Source organism: Anopheles aquasalis, chromosome 2 (assembly GCF_943734665.1).
Source record: "Anopheles aquasalis chromosome 2, idAnoAquaMG_Q_19, whole genome shotgun sequence".
Classification (NCBI taxonomy): Eukaryota; Metazoa; Arthropoda; class Insecta; order Diptera; family Culicidae; genus Anopheles; species Anopheles aquasalis.
Window position 1 is genome coordinate 58,565,647 of NC_064877.1, and position 25,986 is coordinate 58,591,632.

The following is a 25,986-nucleotide window of genomic DNA, read 5'->3' on the forward strand; positions in this document are numbered from 1 at the left end:
AAAAACATGTTCAGGAACTAGAGTACTTTTCTAGTCGTATTCTTCTTTATTTAAATATTTACAATCATTCTATTGCGTGAATCGCGAATAGTTCATAACAAAAGCTCCGACATGCATTAAATAGTAGCACTTCCTAAGAAAATCCACATCAAAACCAAATCTACTGCACCATCTTGTAAGCCAAAAAATCCTGTATGACGGTACAATCGTAAGGCCATAAGCCAACAGCTGAACAAGCGAAATACTCTACCACTCTCCAAATTCTTTGCCAACTACTAGCAACTGAATCCTTGGGGGGCCAAGGGCCAAGAGCAGGAAGAACGAGGAGATCCTGGGTGGCGAGGGGGGAAACAATTACGACCAATCTCTATGTTCCGAGAACCACCACTGACGAGCCCCAGTGTCGATAGTTAACTAAACATTATCCCCATCGTCGACTGACTTAACCTCAGGGTGTGCTTTGCTTTCGCCGCTCAACCATTGCCCCGTTTTTGGTGCCCTTGGTGAAGCAATCGAAGAAGATGCCTTCTGGCGTCCATTCCATTCCTCCACTCGTGTTCCAGTAACTCCAGTGCCGTCGAAGCATCGCTGCTTCTCCGTCCCATTCCGATGAACGAAACAACCCAGAGGGTATAACAAATCGACCGAACTACAGTTATGTGCCTGATCGCCACCAATGCCACCACCATGCGATCCCGACACCAACGAAAAAGCTGATACAGCAGGCATGTGCCGAATCGCCACAGACGACGCAACCGCGAGCGATCGCAACACATCGACGGTGCATCAATCCCAACACTAAAGCTGACGCAGCAGACATGTGCCGAATTGCCACAGACGCAACCGCGAGCGACCGGCGACACATCGATGGCGTATCAATCCCGACACCGACGCGACGGTCTTGCTGACTCCAGATGACACCGGACCCCAACGCACGTGGCGTCACGTGGACAAGAGGTACGAGCTAGCGGCTCGTTCGAGGGCAGTCTTAGTACGAACTTTAGTCTTTAGTCAGGGCTCATGGAGGTAGGATAAGATTTAAGAATAAATTCTTTTTTTAAAACTCGAACCACGAGGTCACTCCCATAATTGGCGCAGTCGGCTAGGCCTTACCCACGTTAATCCAAAGTTCATCAGGTCAATCAAGTGCAAAGTGAAATTGTGCAGTGCTCAAAACGTAGCGCGAAAGACTTTCATAAAATTGTCAAAGATTGTGCTCGACCCGTAGCGCAAGACGTCCGGCAAGGGATTCATCGCGAATTCTAAAACCATCCCTCATCACGAAGGCGATTTGTGGCGGCTTGTTACCGGAAGAACCAAGGACTCAACGGCTGGTTTCAACCTCTCGGGGTAGGGTAAGAAAAAGAACATACCGAAAGGGTAAGAAAATCTAAACCAAGCTAAGCTTCACAAGTGACAGTGTACACTAGATTACGTAACACAAGTTCTAATAACAAGTGCATGCTAGGTTTCAAACCCTTTCCTAAAGTAAAAGGACGCAAGTTCGTGAAAAGCAAAAGCATGGAAAACGTTACAATGCAAACTCTCTACGAGAGCATGCTTAGCATGGAACAGAGGCTGAGGGAGGTGCAACAGGAGAACGTCCAATTGCGGCAACAAAGCACGCATACAGATATTTTCCGCATCCCCGACCCAATCAGGGTTATTCCCAGTTTCGACGGGAATAAAAAACAGCTGAACGCGTGGGTCACCACGGCCAAAAATACACTTGACCTGTTCCGTAATAGAGTGACGCAAGAAGCGATGCAACTCTATGAACAGACGGTTATTAATAAAATTGAGGGAAAAGCCCGCGATACGATTTGTGCGAATGGTAACCCAACGAACTTTAACGATGTTGTGGAAACCCTTGAAACAATGTATGGTGATAGGTCAGACATGGCTACGTACCAAACGCAGCTATGGTCCCTTAAGATGGATGAATCCATCCACGTGTATTATAAACGCACAAAAGAACTCACTCAGAGTATGAAAACGCTGGCGAGACAGCAACAACTTTATGTAAATCACTGGGAAGCAATCAATCACTTCCTAGAACAAGAATGCCTCGCAGCATTCATTAACGGCTTAAATAAGCAATACTTTGGCTATGCGCAAGCTTCCAAACCAACAGATTTGGAAAATGCATATGCATTCCTATGCAAATTCCAAAATGCGGAAACCGCACAAAAACAAACCAAATACGATAAGACGCAGAGCTTTCAGAATAAACAAAACAATAATTTCAAAAACGTTGGAAAACCAACACAAACTAACCAACACACTCCTCAAGTGTACAAACCAAACAAGCAATCGGACCGATACAAGCCGGTACCGATGGAAATCGATCCATCGCTAAAGACTCGTCAAAGCAAAATTTACAATCATGATGCAGGACAAGTTGAATCACAGAACGATGAAAACGAATCGGAAGAGGAGGAATCAGAAGAGGAGACAAATTTTCAGGTTGCTACCCAACAATGCCCTCCGAGATAAACGCGATAAATGGTTTACCATTTGTCACGATTACATTACCAACCGGAAGTCAGGCAAAACTACTTATAGATAGTGGTTCGAATAAAAATTTCATCTCCCCAAATCTGATTCCTGCACGACTTCAGAAGCCGTGCCACCATATTGAAGTAACTAACAGCAAAGGCAAACATACTGCCACACGCAAGTTCACCACAGAACTTTTTGGGATTAAAAGAAAAATCCATTTTTATCTTTTTAAATTTCACAAGTTCTTTGACGGAATACTGGGATACGAAACCCTCTCAGACATGCAAGCAATGGTGGACGTCGCTAATAACAAGTTAGTTCTTCCACAGAAAACAATCAGTATGAACATCCGCACAATGGGATCACCGGAAATTACAGTCAATCGACACTCAGCGAAGATGGTTAAAATTCCAGTAGATAAACAAAACGGGAATGTCATCCTAAGAAGAGACATAAAAATCGAAAACACAATAATTCCCGCTGGACTTTATGAAGCAAACAACGGATACATTAATGCAGTTGCTTCAAATTTTGGTGACTCCGTAACATTCTCATGGACAAAACCAGCAAAAACCTTTGCCATTAAAGACATAGTCGAAATTAACAATAATACATCTATTGTAGGTCAGCAATCATCATCCATAGCCATCTCAGAATTAGAAGGTCTCATCCGACACGATCATCTTAATCAGGAAGAAAGACAGGCATTATTTAAGGTTCTTGGAAAAAACGTGAGTATATTCCATAAGGACAGTGAGAAACTGTCTTGTACCACAGAAATCCAACACCACATTAAGACCACTGACGAAATTCCAGTACACACAAAGACGTACCGATACCCACAAATACATAAAACAGAAGTGGAAAAACAAATGAATGAGATGCTAACAAACGGCATCATACAGCATTCCGTTTCACCATGGACATCTCCAATTTGGATAGTCCCCAAAAAATCAGATGCCAGCGCCAAGAAAAAATGGCGCATTGTCATAGATTATCGCAAGCTAAACGAAAAAACGATAGACGACAAATTCCCCATCCCACTTATCGAAGAAATTTTAGACAGACTAGGCCGTAGTATGTATTTCACTACATTGGACCTTAAGTCAGGTTTTCACCAAATAGAGGTGCACCCGAAAGATAGACCAAAAACAGCTTTCAGCACTGACAAAGGACATTTCGAATTTGTACGTATGCCCTTTGGCCTAAAAAACGCACCGGCAACATTCCAGCGCGTCATGAACAACATTCTAGGAAATTTGATCGGCACCTGTTGTTTAGTGTACCTAGACGACATAATTGTTTTCGGAAATTCTTTGCAACAACATTTGGACAACCTAAACAAGGTTCTTCAGAAATTATCACAAGCGAACCTCAAGGTACAATTTGACAAATGCGAATTCTTGCAAAAGCAATGTGAATTTTTGGGTCACATAGTAACACAAGACGGTATAAGACCCAACCCGAACAAAATCGAAAAAATTCTCAACTGGCCAACCCCTAAAAACACCACTCAGATTAAAGGATTTTTAGGATTGCTTGGTTACTATAGGAAATTTATTCGCGACTTTGCAAAACTCACAAAACCGTTAACGAAATGCCTTAAAAAGGATACGAAAATTGTACACGACGAAGAATTTTTAAATTGCTTCAAAGAATGTAAACAACTTTTAATTACCGATCCCATTCTTAAATATCCCGATTTCAATAACAAATTCATTTTAGAAACAGATGCAAGCGACTTCGCTTTAGGTGCAGTTTTATCCCAAAAATACGATGATGGGAAAGAACACCCAATTGCATATGCTTCTCGAACATTGAACAGTGCAGAATGCAACTATTCTGCAACAGAGAAAGAATTACTGGCAATTGTATGGGCCACAAAGCATTTCAGACCATACCTTTACGGCGTTCAATTTGAAATACGCACCGACCATAAGCCACTCGTATGGCTTAGACAGAAAAATGACCTAAACAGAAGGCTTTTAAACTGGAAATTAACCCTGGAGGAATTCGAATTCGAAATTAAATACAAAAAAGGAACCCTCAACAGTAACGCAGATGCACTTTCCCGCATACAAAACAATCATGACGTAACAATAATCAATAGCAACATGGAGATTAACACACATTCTTCTGACGACATGACACAACACTCTGCAGACACTGACGATGGCGATTTCATCCCATGTACCGAAAAGCCACTGAACGAATTTAGAAATCAAATAATCCTCAAAATTTCCACTCAAGACAGCATTGAAGCTACTACTATGTTTAGAAAATATCATAGAGTCACTATTAACAAACAAGTATTCAGCCCAGGTGTCCTAATCAATATTCTAAAAGAATATGCATCTACGGAATGCCATAACGGAATACTTTGTGACAAACATACGCTACTAAATTTACAAACCCTCTATAAGAATTTCTTCTCTAGAGCCAAAACATTCAAAATCTTTTGGACAGAAAAACTTTTAGAAGACGTTACAGACGAAATAGAACAAGACGCTATTATCGAAAGGCAACATAATACCAACCATAGAGGAATTAACGAAACTAAACTTCACATTTCCAGAAAGTATTTCTTCCCGGACATGAAAAGCAAAATAACAAAGTTTATCAACATGTGTAAACTCTGCCAAAAGTCTAAGTATGAAAGACGCCCATATAAACAGAAATATGAACTAACAGCAACACCAACAAAGCCGTTGCAAATTGTTCATATGGACATCTTCATAATTAGTAACACCTATTTCCTAACACTTTGTGATAAGTTCTCCCGATTAACATCAGCTATTCCTATAAAAACCCGTAACACAGTGCACATAATCCATGCACTGACCCATTTTTTGGCAAACATAGGAAAACCTTCCCTTCTCGTCATGGATCAAGAAGCTTCTTTTACCTCCACACCTGTGAAAGAATTTCTCGAAGAGAACGACATAGAATATCACTTCACAAGCGTTGGACAGTCCTCTTCCAATGGAACTGTAGAAATTGTTCATAGAACAATTAGAGAACTTCACAACATTATCAGTAACAAAGATTCGACAAAGGACCTGTCAGAGAAAGCAAAGATCAACTTATCTGTTGCTATCTATAACGATTCGATTCACTCTCAAACAAAATTAACCCCAAAGGAATTATTTTTTGGATATAAAAACGAAGATCCAGTCCCCGCAGACCTAGACGAAAGAATAAGACAAAAGGAAGAGTTTTACAAACAGTTCTGCGAGAAACAAAAAGCAAAAAAATTAAAAGACCTAGAAAAATTAAACCAATCTAGAGAAGAACCAGAACAATTTTCAACTGGGGACGTGGCATTCGAGAGGAAAAGGAATAACCTAAAGCATCAAGAAAGATACAGAGAAATTACAGTTCTTGACAACAGGCAAGCCAATGTCATCGACGGAAACGGAAGAAAAATTCATAAAACTAAACTAAAAAGAAAAAGAAAACGATAAAAAATAATTATGATAATAATAATTTACATTATCCCATTTCATCTTATCTTTTTAGGAATAAAAAAAATGAAGACAGCAGTAATCTTACTATTATTAGCCTTAAGCGGAAAAGTTAGAAACTCGCAACTCAAAATGCAAGATCTAGGCAAAAATCCGGGAATATTCGCCATCAAGTTGGGAACAGCCCGAATCATCGAGAATTACCATCTTGTAATCCATAGTTTCAACATAAGCAAGTATGAGGTAATAGCGAAACAGTACAAAATTATTATCTCCGAGTTAGACGAAAAATTAGAAACGATCAGAAACCATTCAGACACTACGCAAGAGTCAAACAATCAATTATCGGATATAGGAAATATCCTGAGGCACAAGTATGATCAAATCTATTCATTGTTACAAAATTTTAAACCGATAGTTAGAAAATCTAAAAGATCCATTGACATCCTAGGATCAGTTATAAAAACAATCACAGGGAACCTGGACCATAACGATTATGTAGAAATAACGGATAAATTAAATGTACTGCGACATTCCACTAACAAGCTAATAACAGGAAACAACAGACAAGTAATTATCAACGAAAGTTTTGAACAGCGCATAAACAACATAACACAAGCGGCAAGAAGTCAGGCGAAAGAAATTCACGATTTCATCCGGCAAGCTGGATTTTACTCTAACGATCTAAGCGCACTTCAGCAAAAACTCCACCTGCACAACGTCATCTTCAGCCTCGATAATGTGAGGGAACAATTGACCACAATCTTCGAATCAGTACAGCTAGCCAAACTCGGAATAATTTCTAAAGCACTACTTTTTCCAAAGGAATTGGACTTTATCATACACATACTTTTGGAAGAAGGGCTCAACATAACGAGTTACGACCAAGCGTATGAACATCTAGAACCAGTAGCAATCCACCACGATAATCAATTACAACTACTGATAAAAGTTCCAAATTTTCGGAATGGAAGCTACCATATGTTAAGGATGGAACCAATTCCAATCAACCATTCAATTATACACATACAGTCTAAATATGTCGTTACCAGCAAACTAGAAACATATTTAATTGACAAATTCAACTCGATCGAAGGAGAATACATTATTAAGCTCACCAATTTACGGAATGTCACCAACAACGAATGCGAACATCAATTACTTCGTACCAACCAGAGTAAATGTGTGTTCATGCAACACAATAACAACATGGAAGTCACATACATAGAGAACTACGGTACACTCATTAAAAATGCTCGATCAGCAACGTTTGACAATACTTGTGGATACGAAAAGAAAAACATTACCGGTACATTCTTTGTAAATTTCAAAAATTGTTCAATCTTCATCAACGGGCTTAAATATTCGGAAAAAGAAATGCAGACAATAGCAAACCCGGACATCATACCAATATCCACGATACGAGTATCAGAAACAACACTGGAGTTAAACGAAATTCAGAACCTAACCAAATTGCATATAAATAACAGAGATAAAATCAGATACATTGAAAAAATGAATCATCGCATCACCACGCACCATATCATGAGCGGAACCATCGTCGTAACCGTAATTCTTATATTGGTAGCATATACTGCAAAAAAGATCAGCGGACTCCAAGAGAGAATCACGATTCGAGTCCAACCAAACCCGATCCGAGACGGCTCGATCTAACGAGGGGGAAGTTATGTGCCTGATCGCCACCAATGCCACCACCATGCGATCCCGACACCAACGAAAAAGCTGATACAGCAGGCATGTGCCGAATCGCCACAGACGACGCAACCGCGAGCGATCGCAACACATCGACGGTGCATCAATCCCAACACTAAAGCTGACGCAGCAGACATGTGCCGAATTGCCACAGACGCAACCGCGAGCGACCGGCGACACATCGATGGCGTATCAATCCCGACACCGACGCGACGGTCTTGCTGACTCCAGATGACACCGGACCCCAACGCACGTGGCGTCACGTGGACAAGAGGTACGAGCTAGCGGCTCGTTCGAGGGCAGTCTTAGTACGAACTTTAGTCTTTAGTCAGGGCTCATGGAGGTAGGATAAGATTTAAGAATAAATTCTTTTTTTAAAACTCGAACCACGAGGTCACTCCCATAATTCTACAGTCTCGGAACGAATAACTTGGCGCTCGACGTTGAGAGAGAGAGAGAGAAAGATAGATGGAGCGTCTCTGTTTGCTCGTGCTGGATAGCCTGGAGGACAATGGATGCGAGGCTTATGTTTTATGTCCTTCGAGGCTCATCTAAGAATCTCATTTTCCTAATCACCGAAGACATCCGGAAAGCCCCAAGGGCCTTGGTGTAAAGTTGTAGAAAGCTCATCGCCAGCAGTGGACGAACGGGAGCCGTCGTCCCGTGGCCTGCCTCGATCGGCTGGAGAATGTACTGTCAGTTCGTTCGTTCGCTCGCATTGACAGCTCGTTCGTCGCTGCGCTACTTGCTCGGACAACGGTACTGACTTGGTCGGTCGTCCCGTGGCCTGCACATGTGACGCATCTGGGCCGGGGGACTGGACGAGATTCTTGGAACCCGCAGGGAGAACCGCGGAAGCGTGCGGAGGAAAAGGAAATAAATTATCTGTCCAGCAATCGATTAACCTATTTTCCAGCCCCGGGTCCGGGCACATTCCCATTGCTGGGGCCGGGACATTTTGCAAATCCCTCTCTCCCAAGGCCCAAAGGGAAGCCGGCCCCAGGCCCAGACCGATGTCGTGTGCCAACTGGGCCCCGGGAAACGGGAAAAAAGCCCGGAAACATGCCGCGTTGGCACGGTATCCGGTGGCCCGGGGCCGGCAGGATCGCCGAGATAATCTCCGAGGTCAATCTTTAAACGCTCGCGGGCCGACTCTCGCCTCTATTGCAACCGGAACCGTGGTACCGAAAACGAAGGAGAAGTTTTGCTGGTGGCCAGCACAAGTTTTCGCACATTCCGGTAAGCTGAGCTCGGGGGTTTTTTTTTTCGCTCGGCGAATTGGAGAATAAAGCCGGCAGGAAAAGATCCAAGGAGGCAGGGGGCATGGAAGCAGCACAAATGCGTTTCCGGTAACGCATTGTCGGTGGTGCTATCCAGGCCTTCGCTTGTACGACGGTAGTATCTGGATACGATTTCGCTCGATACAATGCTGGTGCTGGCGGAAAGCTCGCGCACAAGTCGCGCGTCTGTATAGGTGTGCAGCGTTCGGTGTAGTGTGCCAGTGGTCGGTAGTGGGAGGTCGGTCGTATAATGGTCGTGGTAATTAAAGCAAGATCGCATCGAGATTACGAGAGTAATTTGTGAGTTATGCCCACATTCTGCGGTTTAGGTTTCGGTTTTTCCGTGGCTTCTAACTTGCGGTAGAGGTTTTCTGGTCTCGTGTTCTTGTGCTTGTGCTTGTGCTGTGTGTCTGTTGTCCTGGAATGTTCACTACCCGCATGCTGGAGAGCTTTGCCAACACGCCAGCATACTGGGCCCCCAACAAGAAGAACACGATGCTGCGCAGTCAATGGAGAACTTTATGAATGATTGCCAAGGACGGGCCAGGGGCGGATCCTAACGTCGAGAATACCAGGGGGTGTGCCTTTTTGTGTCTATTAGCGCATAAACAGGGCGATTAAAATGTTTCGTTTCGTTTGTTTCGTTCCAGTGAAAACATTCGAGGCGGAAGAGACACCTAGCGGCTGATATCAGGAGCGAAACTTGACTCTCGTGGACTTATTGTTCAGTTCAGTGATTCCGCTCTAGCGACTCGATGTATTAGTTGTTAGAGATGGTAGATGGGATTCCATATTTAAAACACATTCTTTGAAGTTCTAAACCTTAGAACTGATGATATTTCTCGGCAACTCACCGCCGTTGCAGGCGAACTTACCCTCATGACAGTGCACCAGCGTGTCGGCCAAGTAGATGAAATCACACAGATAGTCTAGGATCCACCAGAGCACCGCGGCTTGCTTGTTCAGCTCCCAGAAGACCGCTCGTCCTATCACAAATACGATATTGTACAGTACAGCCAACGACACGACGGAGAGCCACTGCGGGAAGAAGAGGAACAAGAAGAAGAAGAAGGACATTGGAATGTTGAGCTAAAGTTTGGCGAGCAGAATGTAATGATATACTGAAGTACAATGTTCAGACACCGTGGCAGACAAGGGCAGGGCAATTGGAAGAACAGAAGATGGGAGAAAGGAAGGAATGAACTTTTGCCCTGCACCCGCGGGAACAGAGTCTGCGATGGAGGTTCATCTCGATGTGCGATGCTTCTCGACCTGGTGGCCGGGCTGCCGTGTTGAGTGCATTTAGTTGCTGTATCTACTAGTAGCATGTTTGCTCATCGAACCACTTTAGAGGGTATCGTCGATGATGATGATGATGATGATGTAGCTCAGGGTGGGGTGAGGAGGAGAGTAATAAGCGAGTGAACAAACTGTAAGGACATGCGATGATTAAAGACGCAACCGCAGGTCTGTAACAGTTATCTTTGCTCGTACATGCTCGTCGGTATCTGGTGCTTAGCTCTTAGTGAAACAGTTTATGTTGCTGCAGTAGAGGGAAGCATCGGTCGCGTAGACGTTCTTCAGTTTGGTTTTAAATCCTCAAATAACCTAATCCATGAATATTTCAACCTTTTGGTATGTTTTAGTAACATTTTAAATATGATTCTGTGTCATAAACACATTTAGTATTAGGATTAATTTTATTTTTCAGCTTCTTCTTTTAATCACTGCTATCACATCAAATGGTTTCATTATTTAAACGAGGTCGTTACGCAAATGTAATATACAAATTAAGTTTTTATTTTTTGTGCAGCCAATGCTCTAACTTTTGACTAGCTTAAAATCATATTGCAACATTTGATATCATTTAGATCAATTTGCTCATGAACAGCAGTTCTCAGTTCAGCCTATGTACACATATCATCGCTCTTAACTACATGGAACAATCGTTTAACTAGTAAATTGGCAATCACTGAGGTACTATAAAGTTTTATGAGCATTTCTTTGGTTTCTTTAGCTATTTATTGTCACAGAAACTCATATCTTTGATAGATTTACTATTGTGAAAGTTGTTGTGGTTTGAGTTTCTCATTTTTGAAATGGATATTACAAAAAAAAAACCCTTGAAATGCTTTAACTAAGCTAATCCGTCGCTTCGATGTTACAAGCATATACGCAAAATCATCGTATGTGAAGCATTGCTTTTCGCGGATCATGTTATGTTGAGAATGATTTTAGATTTTATTTAAACATCTCTTTTGCCTACGGCTACATGGCCTTGAAAAGAACAATTTGAGCGACTAAAAGTTGTTCCCGATTAACAACTTTGCTTCCTCTCCCGGTATGCAGTTTGCCATCATCCGCCCAAAGCACGTGTTACCCCGTGGAAGTAAATCATTCGCCAAGCCCCCCCCCCGCCCTCCCTAAGCATAAGCCATAATCACGAGATTAGTTTCTCATTTTCGACGGTTCCCTTTTAATACCGGCGTATCCCATCCTCGAAACATGACCGCACCGTCATGTCTAATCATAACCCCGGAACGTTTGATGAACTTTTGCTCAACATATTCACCTCTTTTCCGGATTGGCGTTGTCGATCAGAGCGCGCGGCAACATAGCGAAGCACCGAATTAATAATCAATATTGCGAAACCAAAATCATCCACCTACACCCACCAGCCAACCACCATCCAACCACCATTCCATCATTAACATTAATCCTTATTTGTGGCCCTATGGACTCGCAGCACAGCGCAGCGCAGCTTCACGGCTTCGAACCTGACGGAATTCGTGAAGGCGTAAAATCGGAAGGCGGTTTTTCCAGCCCATCCCCGTGGGTGGTCGCACTCGGGGTGGCGTGGTAGGTGGGAAAGTTAGTCATCATCGTTGCCTCAAGACCGAAACCCCAAACCCCCGGTGGTGCCCTTCTTCCAACGGTCCTTCGATCTTATTACGCAAATGGGAAATCCTTTAGCCCTCGACACGAACTTCATTGACTTGTGTGTGGTGTGTTGTGGCTTGGGCTCAGGTACCTTTCCCGATGATGACACTCTACGCTGCTGTCTGTGTCGGTGTCGGTGTATATAAACACATTAAACAGCGCGAAAACCAACCCACGAGAACGAAGGTGAAGCTCGAGCTCTGCTTGGAGTGCAAGGTCGTCAAGGAGCCTCACGGCACTTAATTCACTCATTATGCGTGACGTCTTCAGTGGAGCTACGGGTACTTCCAGTCACTAGCACTACCAGCAACAGCACACCCAGGGTTGTGGTTACGGTTGCCATCGAGGACGAACGTGAGTAGAGTCGTTCGCAGAGTCAGAACTTGGTCCTGCAACTTGTTACTGGTGAGAACGTGAGAGAGAGAGCTTGAAGCATGCTTGATCCTTATGGCCTCGCCCTGTACAAGCTCTGTCTTGGCGATGTTTCGAGCCCTGAAGGCGGACACGGTAGGTCGAGTGTTCGATTGAATGCTCGCGGGCGCAGTGCTTGGCGTGTGCATGCATCCATGCGCTGATACTACTACACGGAAGACTGTTATTAATTTATCTTTCAATGTTATGGATTGTTGGGGCTTAGGGGCACGTCACTGGGCTTCAATTGCGCCATAAGCGATATAGACATTTCGATATCACGAAGCTGATGCTTCGGTTGCACCGCTTTAGTGTTTTGCGAGAGCAATCTGATCGATTGTTATGAAATTATTAATGTTTTGAATAGTTGAATGAAGTGAAATCTTCAATCGAGAAGCATAACATGCAAGATAATCGTCGATAATTCTTCCAGTTGGAAGGGAAAAAAAAAACAAATCCAATGCTTGTGCATTGAGCCCCGCGGGCTTGATTCGGCTCATTGGCACAGTGTCTCTCGGTGACACAGCAATATGTTGTGCCGTGCAATGAAAAGAAATTGTTCGCCATTTGTCCTAGTCAGCACACAGCATTCCACCAAAAAAACACTTGCGCCTTTCGGGATTCATTTCGGGCACACAGCACGTTCTATCGTTTGCTTCTGCTAAGCAGCTTAAATTCGTCCCTTCTTAACACTTCTTTCCTTTAGGCGGTCAGACCTCGATAACGCTGGACTGGCCACGGAAGAACGGAACGGAACAGAGATCGGTCTAATCGGTGTACGCCTATCATCAGTCAAGCGAGCATGAAATTGATATCAAGGCGTCATTTGATTTGATTGCCATTGTGCGCCTTCAGCCAGTGTTTGAGTTCGTGGCGTGGAGTCGATGTCGAAAGTTTACGCCTCGTTGACCTGTGGACATTCGTGGAGCCCCGGGGCCGGAGTCAAAACCATGCGTTGGCCCGCTTGAAAGGTTTGAAAGGACATCCGCTCCAACAAGCTTCAGCCCGGGATCAGTATGTGCAGCCTTAGGCCTACAATGTCGATTGTATTGTACGGGAATTCCCGTTTTTCCTTTCCTGTTTCTGTGGGCACTGTTCTGAAGAAGAAGAAACATCGCCATCGGCGCAGAAAGCAAGGATAACGATGACGAAGGCCATCATCGCTGACGAGGTGTCATCATTCTCTTGTTTGTTCGAGCCCGACAATAAGAGAAGAATGCTATTCTGCGTAGGATAGAAAAATATCCAACATATTTTATAGGCCGCAGCTTTTTCTGCTTCTTGAGATCCAATAATAATGAAGCGCATAAATCTTTTAGCATTAACAAAGCATTAAGCAGGGCGCGTTGTGTGTTGGACATTATTGGGTGAATGAGCTGAACGCTGCTGAACTATAAAACACCAACAATTGAGCATACAATGCACGATCCACAGTACAACGCTTTATGAGAGCGAGTTAACATCCTCGTTGATTATTAAATCAATTAATAAAAGTAAATATATTATTCGCCAAATCTATTATTGTGATTCGCGCATTCGTCCACGTTCATTTCGTCCGTTATACTCGGAACCTTAGCGCAGGACAAAGGCATCATCGTTTAGTTTGAGCAAAAGAACAAACGAAGCAAAACAAAAGTTCAACTTGATCAATGTTGGCAGTTAATACCGATCCACCGATCAGTTTTTTACGTTGACAAGGCACACAATTTGATGGATAAAATGAACCTCTACAGAGCGCTTAATACTTCCTAACAAATAAGATCAATCAGCAGTGTCTTATGAGCCATCCAGAAGATCGGCCTGTCCCCGACTTAAACTACCGCTTTCAATTAGAAATGACAATCAATCGTGACAAAGCATAACTTGCCCTATCTCACTCCTCCGCGGCCAAAGGGCAAAGCGAGCCTGCAAATGCTAATGAGCTGGTGAATATTTAACCTATTAAATGACACCCGTACAACGACAACGGAACCTCATTCGCTTCAATTAATCGAAATTAGCTCAATCGCGGCGGAAATGGCAAACCAATTACCGCGATTTCAAATTCAAATTGCTGGCAATCAAGTAAAGGATGCTGCTGCTGCTGCCACTGTTGCTCCAGTGGATGCTGCCAGTGAGGAGTAGAGAAGTGTAAAACAGAAACAATGCCACCCACGGAACGGCAGCTAAAGAACTAAAGTCCGTTGGAGAGGGGTCAATGGGTGGGGATTCAGGGCGGAAACTTTAACTTTATGCTTTTCCGCCTTCGCCCCGGGAAAAAAGGGGAACATACTTACCCGATAGTGCGACGGAAGGGACGGATCGACCGACAGGCGGCTGCAGACCCCATCGGAGGGGACGGCCTGCGGCGCAACGCAACCGGCCTGGTGCAGGCGGGTATCGGAGGTGGCGGAAGCGGCAGAGAACTTGTCCAGGAACTGGTCGGGTGGCTTCGAGCGGCCCCTTTTCGATATCCTACAGCGGAGTGCGTTCAGCGAGCGGCGCAAGGACGACAGCTTGCCACGCCGTCCACCGCTTTGCTCCTGCAAATGAAAGAGAAAAATGGTGGAGGTTAGTAGAGAAGAGGTGAGTATCGGAAGGAAGGAGCGAAGGGTCGTTTGGTGACGGTGACATTTTTCTCGGCACTTTGCTCCCCGCTTCGCTCCATTTTCCCCCCAACCGAGTTCGTTCGGTCAAGGGAGTTTTAATCGAGGAGCTTCGAGGACAAAGTGGAAGTAGGAAGTGAGGGAAAATTGGTTGTTCGAGGAAATTTATCGCTGGACAATGGCTTGGAGGCCCACCACTACTTCCGTCCTGCACAATTGAGTCGTAAAATTTGTTGCCATGTTGCTTTCTTTATTTGCCGTGACGCCGTGCCGGAGACCAGCGGTGGCGGAATGGTAGGCGCGCGCGGGCGCGATGAGCGCGTTGAATAAAATATTGGAAGTGATGGAACAATCGGCACGACATAACTTGGCCGAAGCACCGATCGCCTCGATCGGAATGCCGCCGCGGCCGGGGTAGGCTTTAGCGGGAATTTGTCTCACTTTTCAACAGAAAGCAGATGCCGCGCGAAACGGACGATGTGACGGGATTGTTGGAGAGCAATTTTCGTGTGTCAATTGTGCGATTGAATTAATTATTGAGAAAAGAATTGGGAGGCCTTTTTTTTTGGACAATTTTCTACGAAGACACCGAGAGCCTAATGGACGGTTCCGTTTTGCCGGATTCCTAGAGCGATTTTCAATTTTCTTCACTCCTGTTCATCCGATTTTTTTTCAAATATCAGATCTTTTATACAGTAATTTTGTTTTTTGTAGTGTATTATCTGTATTCAATTTAAGCGTTTTATCGGTCTCTTTTCTGATATGTGGCATCTTTTTGATCGGTGAGATTTTAGCCATGATAATTGTTTTGCAAAGATTGAAACAGACAGTTTATTAATTGTGCTAGGCTTGAAATGTATTGCAAATGCATCAAAGCCATGAGTGATTTAGTATACACTTGATAGAAGGCAGGATCTTTCATAGTTCTCGACGTGTCTTCTTGATTGCATTCAGTAATCTTCTGTTCTGTCTGTCGTCTGTAACAAGCGATTTTTAGAAGCAATACAAAATCCACCATCAAATAAATCTAATCTTTCATATTGATCATGAATTCGCTGTACAAGCCTTTTCATTTAAATAATTTTGCCACGATTTAACATTTGCCTATTGACTTTGCCATTAAATGGTCAATGTAAATGGTAACGTTCAACTGTATTAGATAAAAAAGCGTCATCATTATATAGCAATGATAATAATTAACCAATGCTTAAAACTCACTTATCGACATGACTTTAAAATCGAGCGTTATAAACCTTGTGTTATAGAACTAACCGTCGAATCCAACAGGATAATTGCCAAACATATGGATGAATAAGATAAAAATGATATGCCCTTTAAATATTTTAGATCAATTGCTTCCACAAATCAATCGAAATAGAGAAAAAAATAATAGCGAATGATTCTGAACATTACAATCAAACCTGCTGGCTGAAATCAAAATAAAACCACCTCAGTAAGATTGATCAAAACTATCCTGCACCAGTGATACTGACCTACAAAACGGGGAAATGAATCGACCTTTCCAATTCCCTCTGCTAACCCCTTCTCACAACTCACAGCCGCATTATCGCAAGTCAGCCGATCGAAACGGTTTATCCCACTTGTCAACGTGCCCCCGAACTGAGCGGTCCGTCCTCCGGTTGAATGGAAACCCAAAGACACCGACGTCGAAACCGCCACGCCACGTCACCTGGACGGCGTGCGGCACACCAAGCCAGGGCAAGTTGTCATAAATTTCTTCACAAACCCCGGGCACGTGCCTGCGGTTCATTGGTGGGCCAACCCATTCCGCCGGCCAGTCGACCAGACCAGGGGGCCTTCGCGTCCTTCCATGCCATGGTCCACCATTGAGTGCGTCAATCGGCCGCTGAACGCGTCGAACGTGTTCGGAATAGATTGGTCTTGAACTTCAAGCGGCTCACGGACCCCAATCTGTCTACCTTTATTGGTTGGCCCTTAAATATCGGAAACTCCTACTGCCTTTGGGGGGGAGCGGGGGGGGGGGGGGGCGGTTGAAGCAGGTAGCACCTCGTGATGGCCGTCACTTTCGGTGACAACCAGACGCGGGTTTTGTCCTTGTTCGGTCGCTGCTGAACAAGGAAGGTGAGTTGCATTCTGAATGTGTCATGTACGAAGGCACGAAGGTTAGAGTTGTACAGCTGTACGAAACATGTCTTAGGAATGTTGGAATGATGAATGACTGGAATGTTGCGGTCATGCATTCGCGTGCTTACTTCCTCGGAAGGAATTCGGAAGGAACTCCGCCTAACTGGTTGTTCGGCCGGAAAGGTTATTGATTAACGGTAAGTAATCCATCTTAATGTGTAAAGCCCTGTGCACTGTCAAAGCGCTGCAGACGCGCGAGGGAACGCGATAGGTTTGGAATGAAGCTTTTGAAGTAAGCAGCAACAAGTAAGCTGCCACTAATTAAGCTTCCAGCGTAATGCTGATGATAAAATTACACTAATCACCTGATTAGATACGCCCAATAACATTTGATTACGATCCTCCCCGCCAGTGGACCGCAGTAAAGTCAAGCAATGGCGAAGGTGCGCTCCAGAAGGAACTGGCGCAACTGAGAGTAGAACAAACGAAATGAATGAATGAAACGACTCGCTCGCAGCTCATTAGCTCCCATTAGCTAACGTCTGCCATTACTGGCACAAGAAAGCCAATTGAATCAGCAAACGAAAACGGAAAGGGCACGGTAACCGTATTTGTAGCAAAGCTGAACCGACGTCCACTCTCAGACCTTCGGTGAAATCACTTTAATCATGTTGGATGTGGGAAAACAAACATTCTCTTGCGGTGTAGTCTCCGTTCTTCTTTACAGACATACAGGGACTGGCGTAGTTACGTATTTACCCTTGTCAGTGTTTCCACTGTTCTCACAACCTAGCTAGAAACTCTTGCAAGGGGAAAAAATGACCTTCGACAACTACCAATTATCGTTTACCTCTATCGTTCCAACTCTACCCACAATTCCCTTTATTGATTTCGTCTTTTCGTGATCAACAATTAATTATCCAAAAAAGAACTCCCCAACCTTTCGGGCGACAGAGACTTCCGCAAACTAGTTGGGTAATTGAAAAGGGTGAAGCCACCCATTTCCGGTGTTGGTGACCCGGTGGTTCAGGGTCAGCTTACGGGATTCGAAACCGGTCGGCGAGAAAGTTTGTGAGAGAAAGGGTAGTGATACTACCAAGGCAGGCAAAGTTGTTGGTTGTGCCACGTGCCCCCAGTGCTTTCTAGAGAGGGAAGGTACTTCCGAAAAGCCGGAACACGCAATGTTGCGGATGTTGCTTTAGAATTTCTCAACTCTTAAGGGAGGACTTCGGTATTTAATTTTTTTTGTGACACATATTTTTTACATTTTTATCTGAATGCTGATCCTTTCAAGAGCAAAACTGACAACATTATAGATTTTTGAAAATTTTCCTTGCAGCCGCGTTTTGTCCTTGCAGCTCGCTATTTTGAAGAGCGTTTCCCAAAACCAACGTTTTCAAAGTCGGTGCCCATCGTTCCGTAAAAACTACTGCACCGATCGCTTTGAAATTTTTAACACATAATCTGAACACATTTTTTCAGGTAGTCCCGTCGAGATTTCATGAAAATTGTTGATACTTTTTTTTTAAATAAATATGTAAAACTCGTTTCTTTGGCAGAATCGCAAAAAGCATCACTTTTCCAACTTCAAAAATCTGACAAAAATCGAAAAATAAGAAAAATAACAAAAACTCTCCGGGACTACCTAGATAAACTGATAATCTTTCTAACGAATATCGATTTGTACTTTTCAAATGACCCGTCAAGTCACTATGAGGGGCACCGTAAAAAGTGCCTTGGCGACGACATGATTACCAAAATTGGATGCCACAGATTAATTTTTCTATGAATGTTACTCAAAACCACACCAATTATTCTTCAAAAGTGGTAGATTAATATGCCATTTACTAGTTGTAAAATAAAGTTGAATGGTTACGTTACAAAAAATCCCCTCTTAAGTAGAGTATCCATTCGAAGATAAATGGCTTTGTTTGGAATTATAAGTTAGTACATGGAGCTTTATTAGAATGTAAAGAGAGCAATGATAGATTGTTTTAGTATCAGGGGCACCGGCCAAATTGAAACCCATCGTTGGATTCATGTAGCTTACTATCGTCTGATGAAGTTTTTGGAATGCCGCTCAATGATTGCTCAATCCACAAAAAAGAGGATATTTCCTATTCCGCTCTAAGGCTTCGAGCAGCTGGATATCAAAGCGGCTGATTGGAAGGTGCAACGATAACCTAATTGCATGCCCTCCAGCATCAGGTCGGCGTACCGGTCATGGTGCTCGTGTTCGAATATTTCCCAATCAAGATAGAAACCGACGTAAGCCGATGCAGCTGACGCGTTTTTCGCGATACGCGCCGGATGATAAACCCTCGCTGAAATTATCATAAATTTGTATTCATCGACACCAGGGGCTGTTCCGTGCGTACCATAATTTTGTCTCCACCGATGGTAGCGATGTCAATCCGTTGCACCATTTTGTAAGCTTTAACGAGTCAGTTTTTGGCACTAGCACAACATAAAGGCACACACAGAACACGGTCACGGACACGCGAACAATCCTCTCGCAGAGATTGACGGCACACACTCGGTGGGGGGCCTCGTCCTCACCGTATGGCCTCCTCATGAAACGACGGGCATGTACGGGCGGTGGACTTCTGATGGACGGTTGTTGATTGGAAAACTAATTAATGCTCGTGCGTGCGAACATTGAATACCGTGTTCCGGGAGGTACCGAATGCGTGTCTGGAATGCTATTCGGAATGATCCCGGTGCTGCATACGATGTTTCACAAGCAATGTTTACACAAAGAGCGATGCTGCTGCTGTTTACTTAATAACTACTCCCTGAAAGTGTTCTTCGTTAGTTGCAGGTTTTAGTACACCTTTTGGAGCACTCAATCTATGTTCTTTTAAACACACTGCATAGAGTAAACGGATTTTATGAGGTTATGGTGCGATACAAGACGCGAGTCCATGCCGGGTTCCTTTTGCATAAGCTTTCTAATGGCTTCGCGGTTCCAGGAACATGCCGCAACATTCACTGTCACGACGCCACGAGTCTCTTGTCCGAAACAAGAGGACCAAAAGAGAAAAGAAGAAAAAAAAATACATCCCGAGACGACACCGTCCATTAACTGCCTGCGACCGGGCGTTCGCCTTGATCCTTCGTCAGGCGACTCATCGAACGAGCTAATTACGGTCGGACGAATGCTTTCACTCAGCGCCCGTTAATTCCAAGCGGAAAGTGCGAATAATGGCCGGCTCGGTTGATTCTCGCGAAGTTTCCGACCACCACCACGACGGCGACGACGACGACGATTGGGGATTTCGGTGGAAACTGGTGGACGGAGGACGTAAAGGACGCCCCCAGGAGTGCCGTCTCGCTTCAGTCTCTTAAATGCTTAGCCTTGAGGGGCGACGACACTGGTGGTACACGGATTTGAGTGACTTAAGGCCCGGGCCGATGAAAGGCTGTCGAAACGGCTGTCAAACGGAGTGGAAAATTACTGGAACCGGGCGGAAGGCTTCGCCGCATCTGAAAGCATCTGTTCAGTTGGGTGCGGATGGTGTATTAAGCTTGTGGTAAATCGTGCTCGCACATTTCCCCCGGCCCGTCAATGAACAAATCGTAGTTCTTCCCCGTTGTCCTCTGGCCGGATCGGACAGATGGGGCGTATACGGTGGGTGTAGATTTGTTTGTATCTGTGTGGTGGAGACAATAGTTTATGCTTTGCGTGTAGGTTCTACACAGAACGCGACCTAGATTGTCGTCAAGGGAATGTTTCGGTCCATTCGGTGCTACCGGGAATCTGTGTAATGAGGACGGCCGACGGCTTTATCCTCGGTCCCAAAAACCGCCTCCGGCTCAACCATGCAGGACGCAACCGAGCTCACAGCTCTCAACACCTGCAATTAGTCGTAAATTGGCGTTTTCTTTCTTCTTCTGGTTGGGCTTCTCAGGTGCCCGAGATGAAAAGCTGGTCCGCCGAATGAGAGTGCGTCAAATGGTGCGTTGGGCGAATTGAGATTGATGGTTTCTGCTGCTTTTCGCTCGGCTGCCGGACAGGCAGGCAGGCAGGCACGGGGCGGAAAATCAACGCCCTGGAAACGACAACAAACGATCAATGCTCCCCCGGGGGGCGCATTTCGTGGGACGCAATTAGCCCGGTCCTTGGGAAGCCCTTGGGACGCGTAGGCGACTGGGGATCCGGTTGTTACCGGATGGTTTATATCCTTCAGAGCACCGGAGAGGGGGGGTTTAGGGGGGTGGCTTTTCCGGAGTTTTCAGAAATGGGAGTGACAGAGAGAGACAGAGAGAGAGAATGCTGTGTTAGCCAGAACAAAGACGTAACCATTGATTGCGTTTCTGGAAGCCAGGAAGTTTGAGAAAATCACATTATGATCAAGTCGATTGGATCCACGAGATGTGGATAGTTTGAGCAAGATAAACAGGTCCCGTTGGTGGCAACAGAGTAAAGGGCTAATTTTATTCGCGTTCTAAACTAATATCGTGAAGATGTTACGCAATAACTGGACTAGCAAGGAAATATTCCATCTTCTGCAAAGTGCGACGCCAGGATATTGTCAAGACAACGACCTCAGTATTGGAACGGAACTGTCATGGGCATGGAATTGAAAGATAACATTTTGCGACGAGGTGGACGAGTTTAGCAAACGGGACGTTGGACACCAATAAACCAATACAGATTGAGGCAAATGGTGGAACAAAAAACAAAGAACCCTCTGTAGCCCTAGAGAGCACCTGGAATTCCGTCAAGCCGTTAGTCAATTTCCATGGCAACGATAATGCAGATGCTGCTAAGCTTCCAACCATCCAGTGCTTGCGATCCGCTTTGCGGTATTTGCTTATTGCCAGCCCAGTGTTGGCCCAGTTTCCTCGAAGCACGGGAACTGGAAGGGTTTCAACGTTGGGCAACGAACTTAGGTTGAAGGGCGAGGCGGTGTCGTCTAGAGACGTTCAGTGATGGCAAAGGGCTTTTAATCCATCGTCCGTAAAAATCATCTCCACGGACATAACGCTCCCCAGTCACGATGCCGTTGCCTACTACCCAGTCCTCCCTCCAGTCAATGTCACTTGCCACCGGTAGCTGGCAGCCTCGCCGTTACTGGTGTACAGGCAGCGTTTTATGCTCTCGGCTCGTCTCGTTGACTTGCTGCCATGGTTACTCCGAGGCTACCGCGTGCGGTAACAGCGAAATGAAAACCAGGTGGCGGTGCGGTATGGGAGGAATGGAGCATCAGCGCTAGCTATCTTCAAACACCATCATCATCATCATCATCATCATTGACGATTGTGGAGAATCAAATGGTCATAAAAATTTATTTTATTACGTCCACCATTTTCAATCATATTTTATCGAGTGGCCAACCGAACCGACGGTTCGGTGTTGGAGATGGGGGGCACCTGCCCATTAGGGGGGCTGCTACTTTCCAATAGGCGTACTGAGGCGAATGGAGGCTTTCGAGTGAATGCTACAGCGGATCGGGGGGCCGAATGTTTGTTTAAAGTTTGTTAGGTCGGCAAGATTTTATGCTTTTAGATATGAAACAATTTTAACATTTAAACACGTCATCCATTGACCTAAAGGCAATCGGCCTCAGTAGCAATTTAAGAGCTTTAAAAAAGAGATGAAAGTTACCACAACCGAGCACGAATAAGATGAAAGAAATCTTCTTTTAGGTCCACCATGATCTTATTTGTTTGGAAATTCGCTTGCAAAAACTGTTAAAATGCACCAAGGACGCGTTGTCCATACAGGCTCCAGACTTTCTGAACCTGAAAAAATGGTAATATGGCTGGATTCCTAACGAACTTATTCGTCTGATGCTTCTATAAGCTTCATCTACCATTTAAACAGCATTAGATCGTGGTCTTTATCGTAAAGCAACTTCTTAAAGGAAGGGCCACGGTCACCTGCAATACCTAGCAACGATCGTCAAGTTGAATTCAGTCAACCACATCATTATGGCGTGTAGCGACGACCGACCGTGCGAGAGCGTGACGCGGGGTGCCCACTTCCTTCCACTTTACCACCAGAAAACAGACACACCAGCGAGGATGCTGCCGTTACTGTCTGTACTAGTGACTTTGCTTTGATGCGACGCCGTGGCACATCGAGTGCCCGACGATGGAACCCGAGGATGGCCCGGTAATGACACGATCACGTTCCGCTGCTTCCGCTGCGCGATTCGCGACAAGGTAAAATTGTCAATTTATGTTGCATTGCTTTATGCTCGCTATAGCGCCATTCGACGCGGCGCAGCCGTCATTATTATTCGTTTTTTTTCCTTCCTTCGCTTCCCATCTACCATCCACCATCCTCTCTTAACCTTACTTTGAATCGACCTGCCCTCTGTGCGACCCACGATAGAAAAAAAAGGGGAACCACGCTTCAACGATGTGGTTTTGTCATTACCGGTTTTATCGGTGGAAGATGGATCGGGCTTTGGGAGACGAAAACATGCGGAACCCAACCTCGGTGGCGTAGAGACGAGCAACGCGACCATCAAAGGAACATCGGTAATAGCATCAGCGGCAGGCCACAGGGTTGCGTTCTCCGTGGATCAGAGGTAACGTGATTAGCGATGAAAATGTTGCTACGAAACGAGAGATGTCTATTGAATCGTTGCGTGCGGCACATTATCGAAGCAGGCGCCAGGTTGGGTGGTTTCTTTTGTCACTGTTTATGGGGTGGAAAACATATCCATTTTCCAACAATGGACACACAATTTTCAATGCTTCCCGTAATGGGTGTAATGGTGTTTCTTGCCCGGCTGCTCCATACACAATTACAGGAATCGCAGTCCGCCACATAAAGCACACTTCATTGCCTTCCGTGTGCGAGGTAATTCTGTTACCAAAATGGCTATTTAGATAGCCATTTTAGTCGAGCCAATGGGATGTGGTTTAAAAATGGAACCAACCAGAATGCAGCACACGAGCCAAGACGCAGCATGAGCTTCGGTAGAGGGCAGGTGAATGGTTCGAAAACAGAATGGTGACACAATTTGTCAAATGTCAATAGTTGCCGTCTTCATCGGAAACAATGTGTGCGATTGGTGCGCACTATCTAGGACAAAGCACTGACGGATGACCCGAAGTGGTCGAAGACGAATGTCGCCACAAATCTTCCCTCTAAGAGCACCTTCTTTTCCCGGTAATGGTTCGATCAATCTAAGCAGATAATCTTCAAAGCAGTGATCCGAACGGGTGCGGCCGCCCTTCGTTATCCCTTGATCTCTGGAGGGAGAGGGAGAGAAAGAGACGATGTCGGTGGTCTATCATCACTCCACCTCGGCCCTGTTGACACAATCATATTCGCCCGAAAACTAACCAATCCATCTTTTTCCGAAGCCATTTGTCGGATGGGTCGTTGTGTACGAGTGCGGAGATGGATTTCCTAACGGAATTCTCTCTACCGAAGGTCGCACCAACCGTACCATGCTTTTCGTTTCCGATAAAGAAGCTGTTTCCGCGTGGCTCGAAGAAACTCGGCTCTCAGGTTGATTAATTACTTCGTTAATCCTTGAGAATTGGGCAAATTTACACGCCACACCCGTTCACATAATCCGTCGTCGTCGTCGTCACCATCGTCTCGTTGAAGTGAACCGGCTGGAACGGCCCGGGCGGGTTCGATTTCGTATCTGCAATAAATCATTACGCATCGCTAGGCCTGATCGGAAGCCTCAATCCCATCGGATCGGATCGGAGGAAAAGGTGTGCCAGTGAGCCGTGAAGAATTATCACTCGTGAAATTGGTGCAGTGAACGGAGGGTGAGGTGTTGGTTCGATATTCGATGATTGATTCTGATTGCCTGGTGGTTGCAAAGTCACGGCCGGAAGGCCTTTCTTGGCAGCATCATAATCTTTGCTACTGTTCAATCTTTCCTCAAGAGACGGGGTTTTAACGGGATTAAAACAGTGCTGTTTACTTGGTTCTTATCACTGGGAGAAGCTCCTATTTATGAAGCAGCAGCCTTGTTTGGTTGCGATGAGCAATTTAATTTTTATAATGGGGGATACTTGAAATTTATGTAATTGAATTGCTGAATTCAAGTAATCCGTCTAAAAACAATCTGTCAGTATTTATTTTTATCATCCTACTTTCCTTGTAGTTGCTCTAAATGTAAATGTAATAAAGAAAACACACTTGGCGTTAATAATTCAGGTTGCTAGTAGAATTAAAACGAGAAGGTAAAACAAAGTCTCGCCTTTCCAGAAATTTCTCCTTTAGCGTATTAGAGCTTACATAGTCTAAGAAACATTTGATCAGCTGCCTAGGAAAGTGGTACTCTAGTCGAATGTTCATTAATTAATGTAAAGGATTTCTGGATCATCTCAATTGCTTTCATTTGCTTTCACTGTTGTTCAACTATCAAAAGAATCGATAAACATTAAAGTAGACTTGTCAAAGTAACTATGGACTAATGAGCTATGATCTTAAAATTATAGCGTCCTAAAACGAACTTTTTTACAATGAATTAATTTTACATTGTTCTAAAATCTGTTGGAACGCTCTTTGGAATTATCCGGCAGCAATTAAAGTCATTAATTTAATGAAGAATAACAAAGTGTAATGCCCGTTACCGGATTGATAATCGAATTACCAACACCCACCAACCAACAGTACCGATCATCAATCCTCTGACTCCAATTAACTTGCAGCGTCCACTGTGAAAGCACTTCCGAGCTATCATAACATACCGCTAGCGATACTCTGGTTTAATGTGCTGTATCAAGTGTGTGGACGTAACGATCGTCTAAATGTTTATAGAATGCAAATCACATTCCAAAGTAGCTGGATTGGATAATGGTTCATTGCAATCTGGAGTTCTGACGTAACTACTTATCCCTTACTCATAACACATTCCAGCGTTGCTTCCTCAAGTGTTTGAGACAGTTATTAGTATGTTTTAAATGTTTCCAGCCTCATCATACATCTGCTTAGCATGTGTTCATGCTGTGGCTCTGGCCTCACACAAAATTGACCATTAGGATGTACACATCCTCTTC

At 44.6% G+C, this 25,986-nt stretch overlaps 1 protein-coding gene across 1 annotated transcript in view; it reads right to left on the reverse strand.

Moving 5' to 3' along the window:
• Window positions 1-25,986, reverse strand: part of LOC126581408 (cyclic nucleotide-gated cation channel subunit A) — a 64,342-nt gene that overhangs the window by 13,602 nt on the left and 24,754 nt on the right. The window contains exons 3-4 of the mRNA XM_050245027.1: window positions 14,587-14,832; window positions 9,835-9,997 (exon numbers count right to left, since the gene is read on the reverse strand). Coding sequence (XP_050100984.1) covers window positions 9,835-9,997; window positions 14,587-14,832 — 409 coding nt within the window. The remainder of the gene's footprint in view (window positions 1-9,834; window positions 9,998-14,586; window positions 14,833-25,986) is intronic.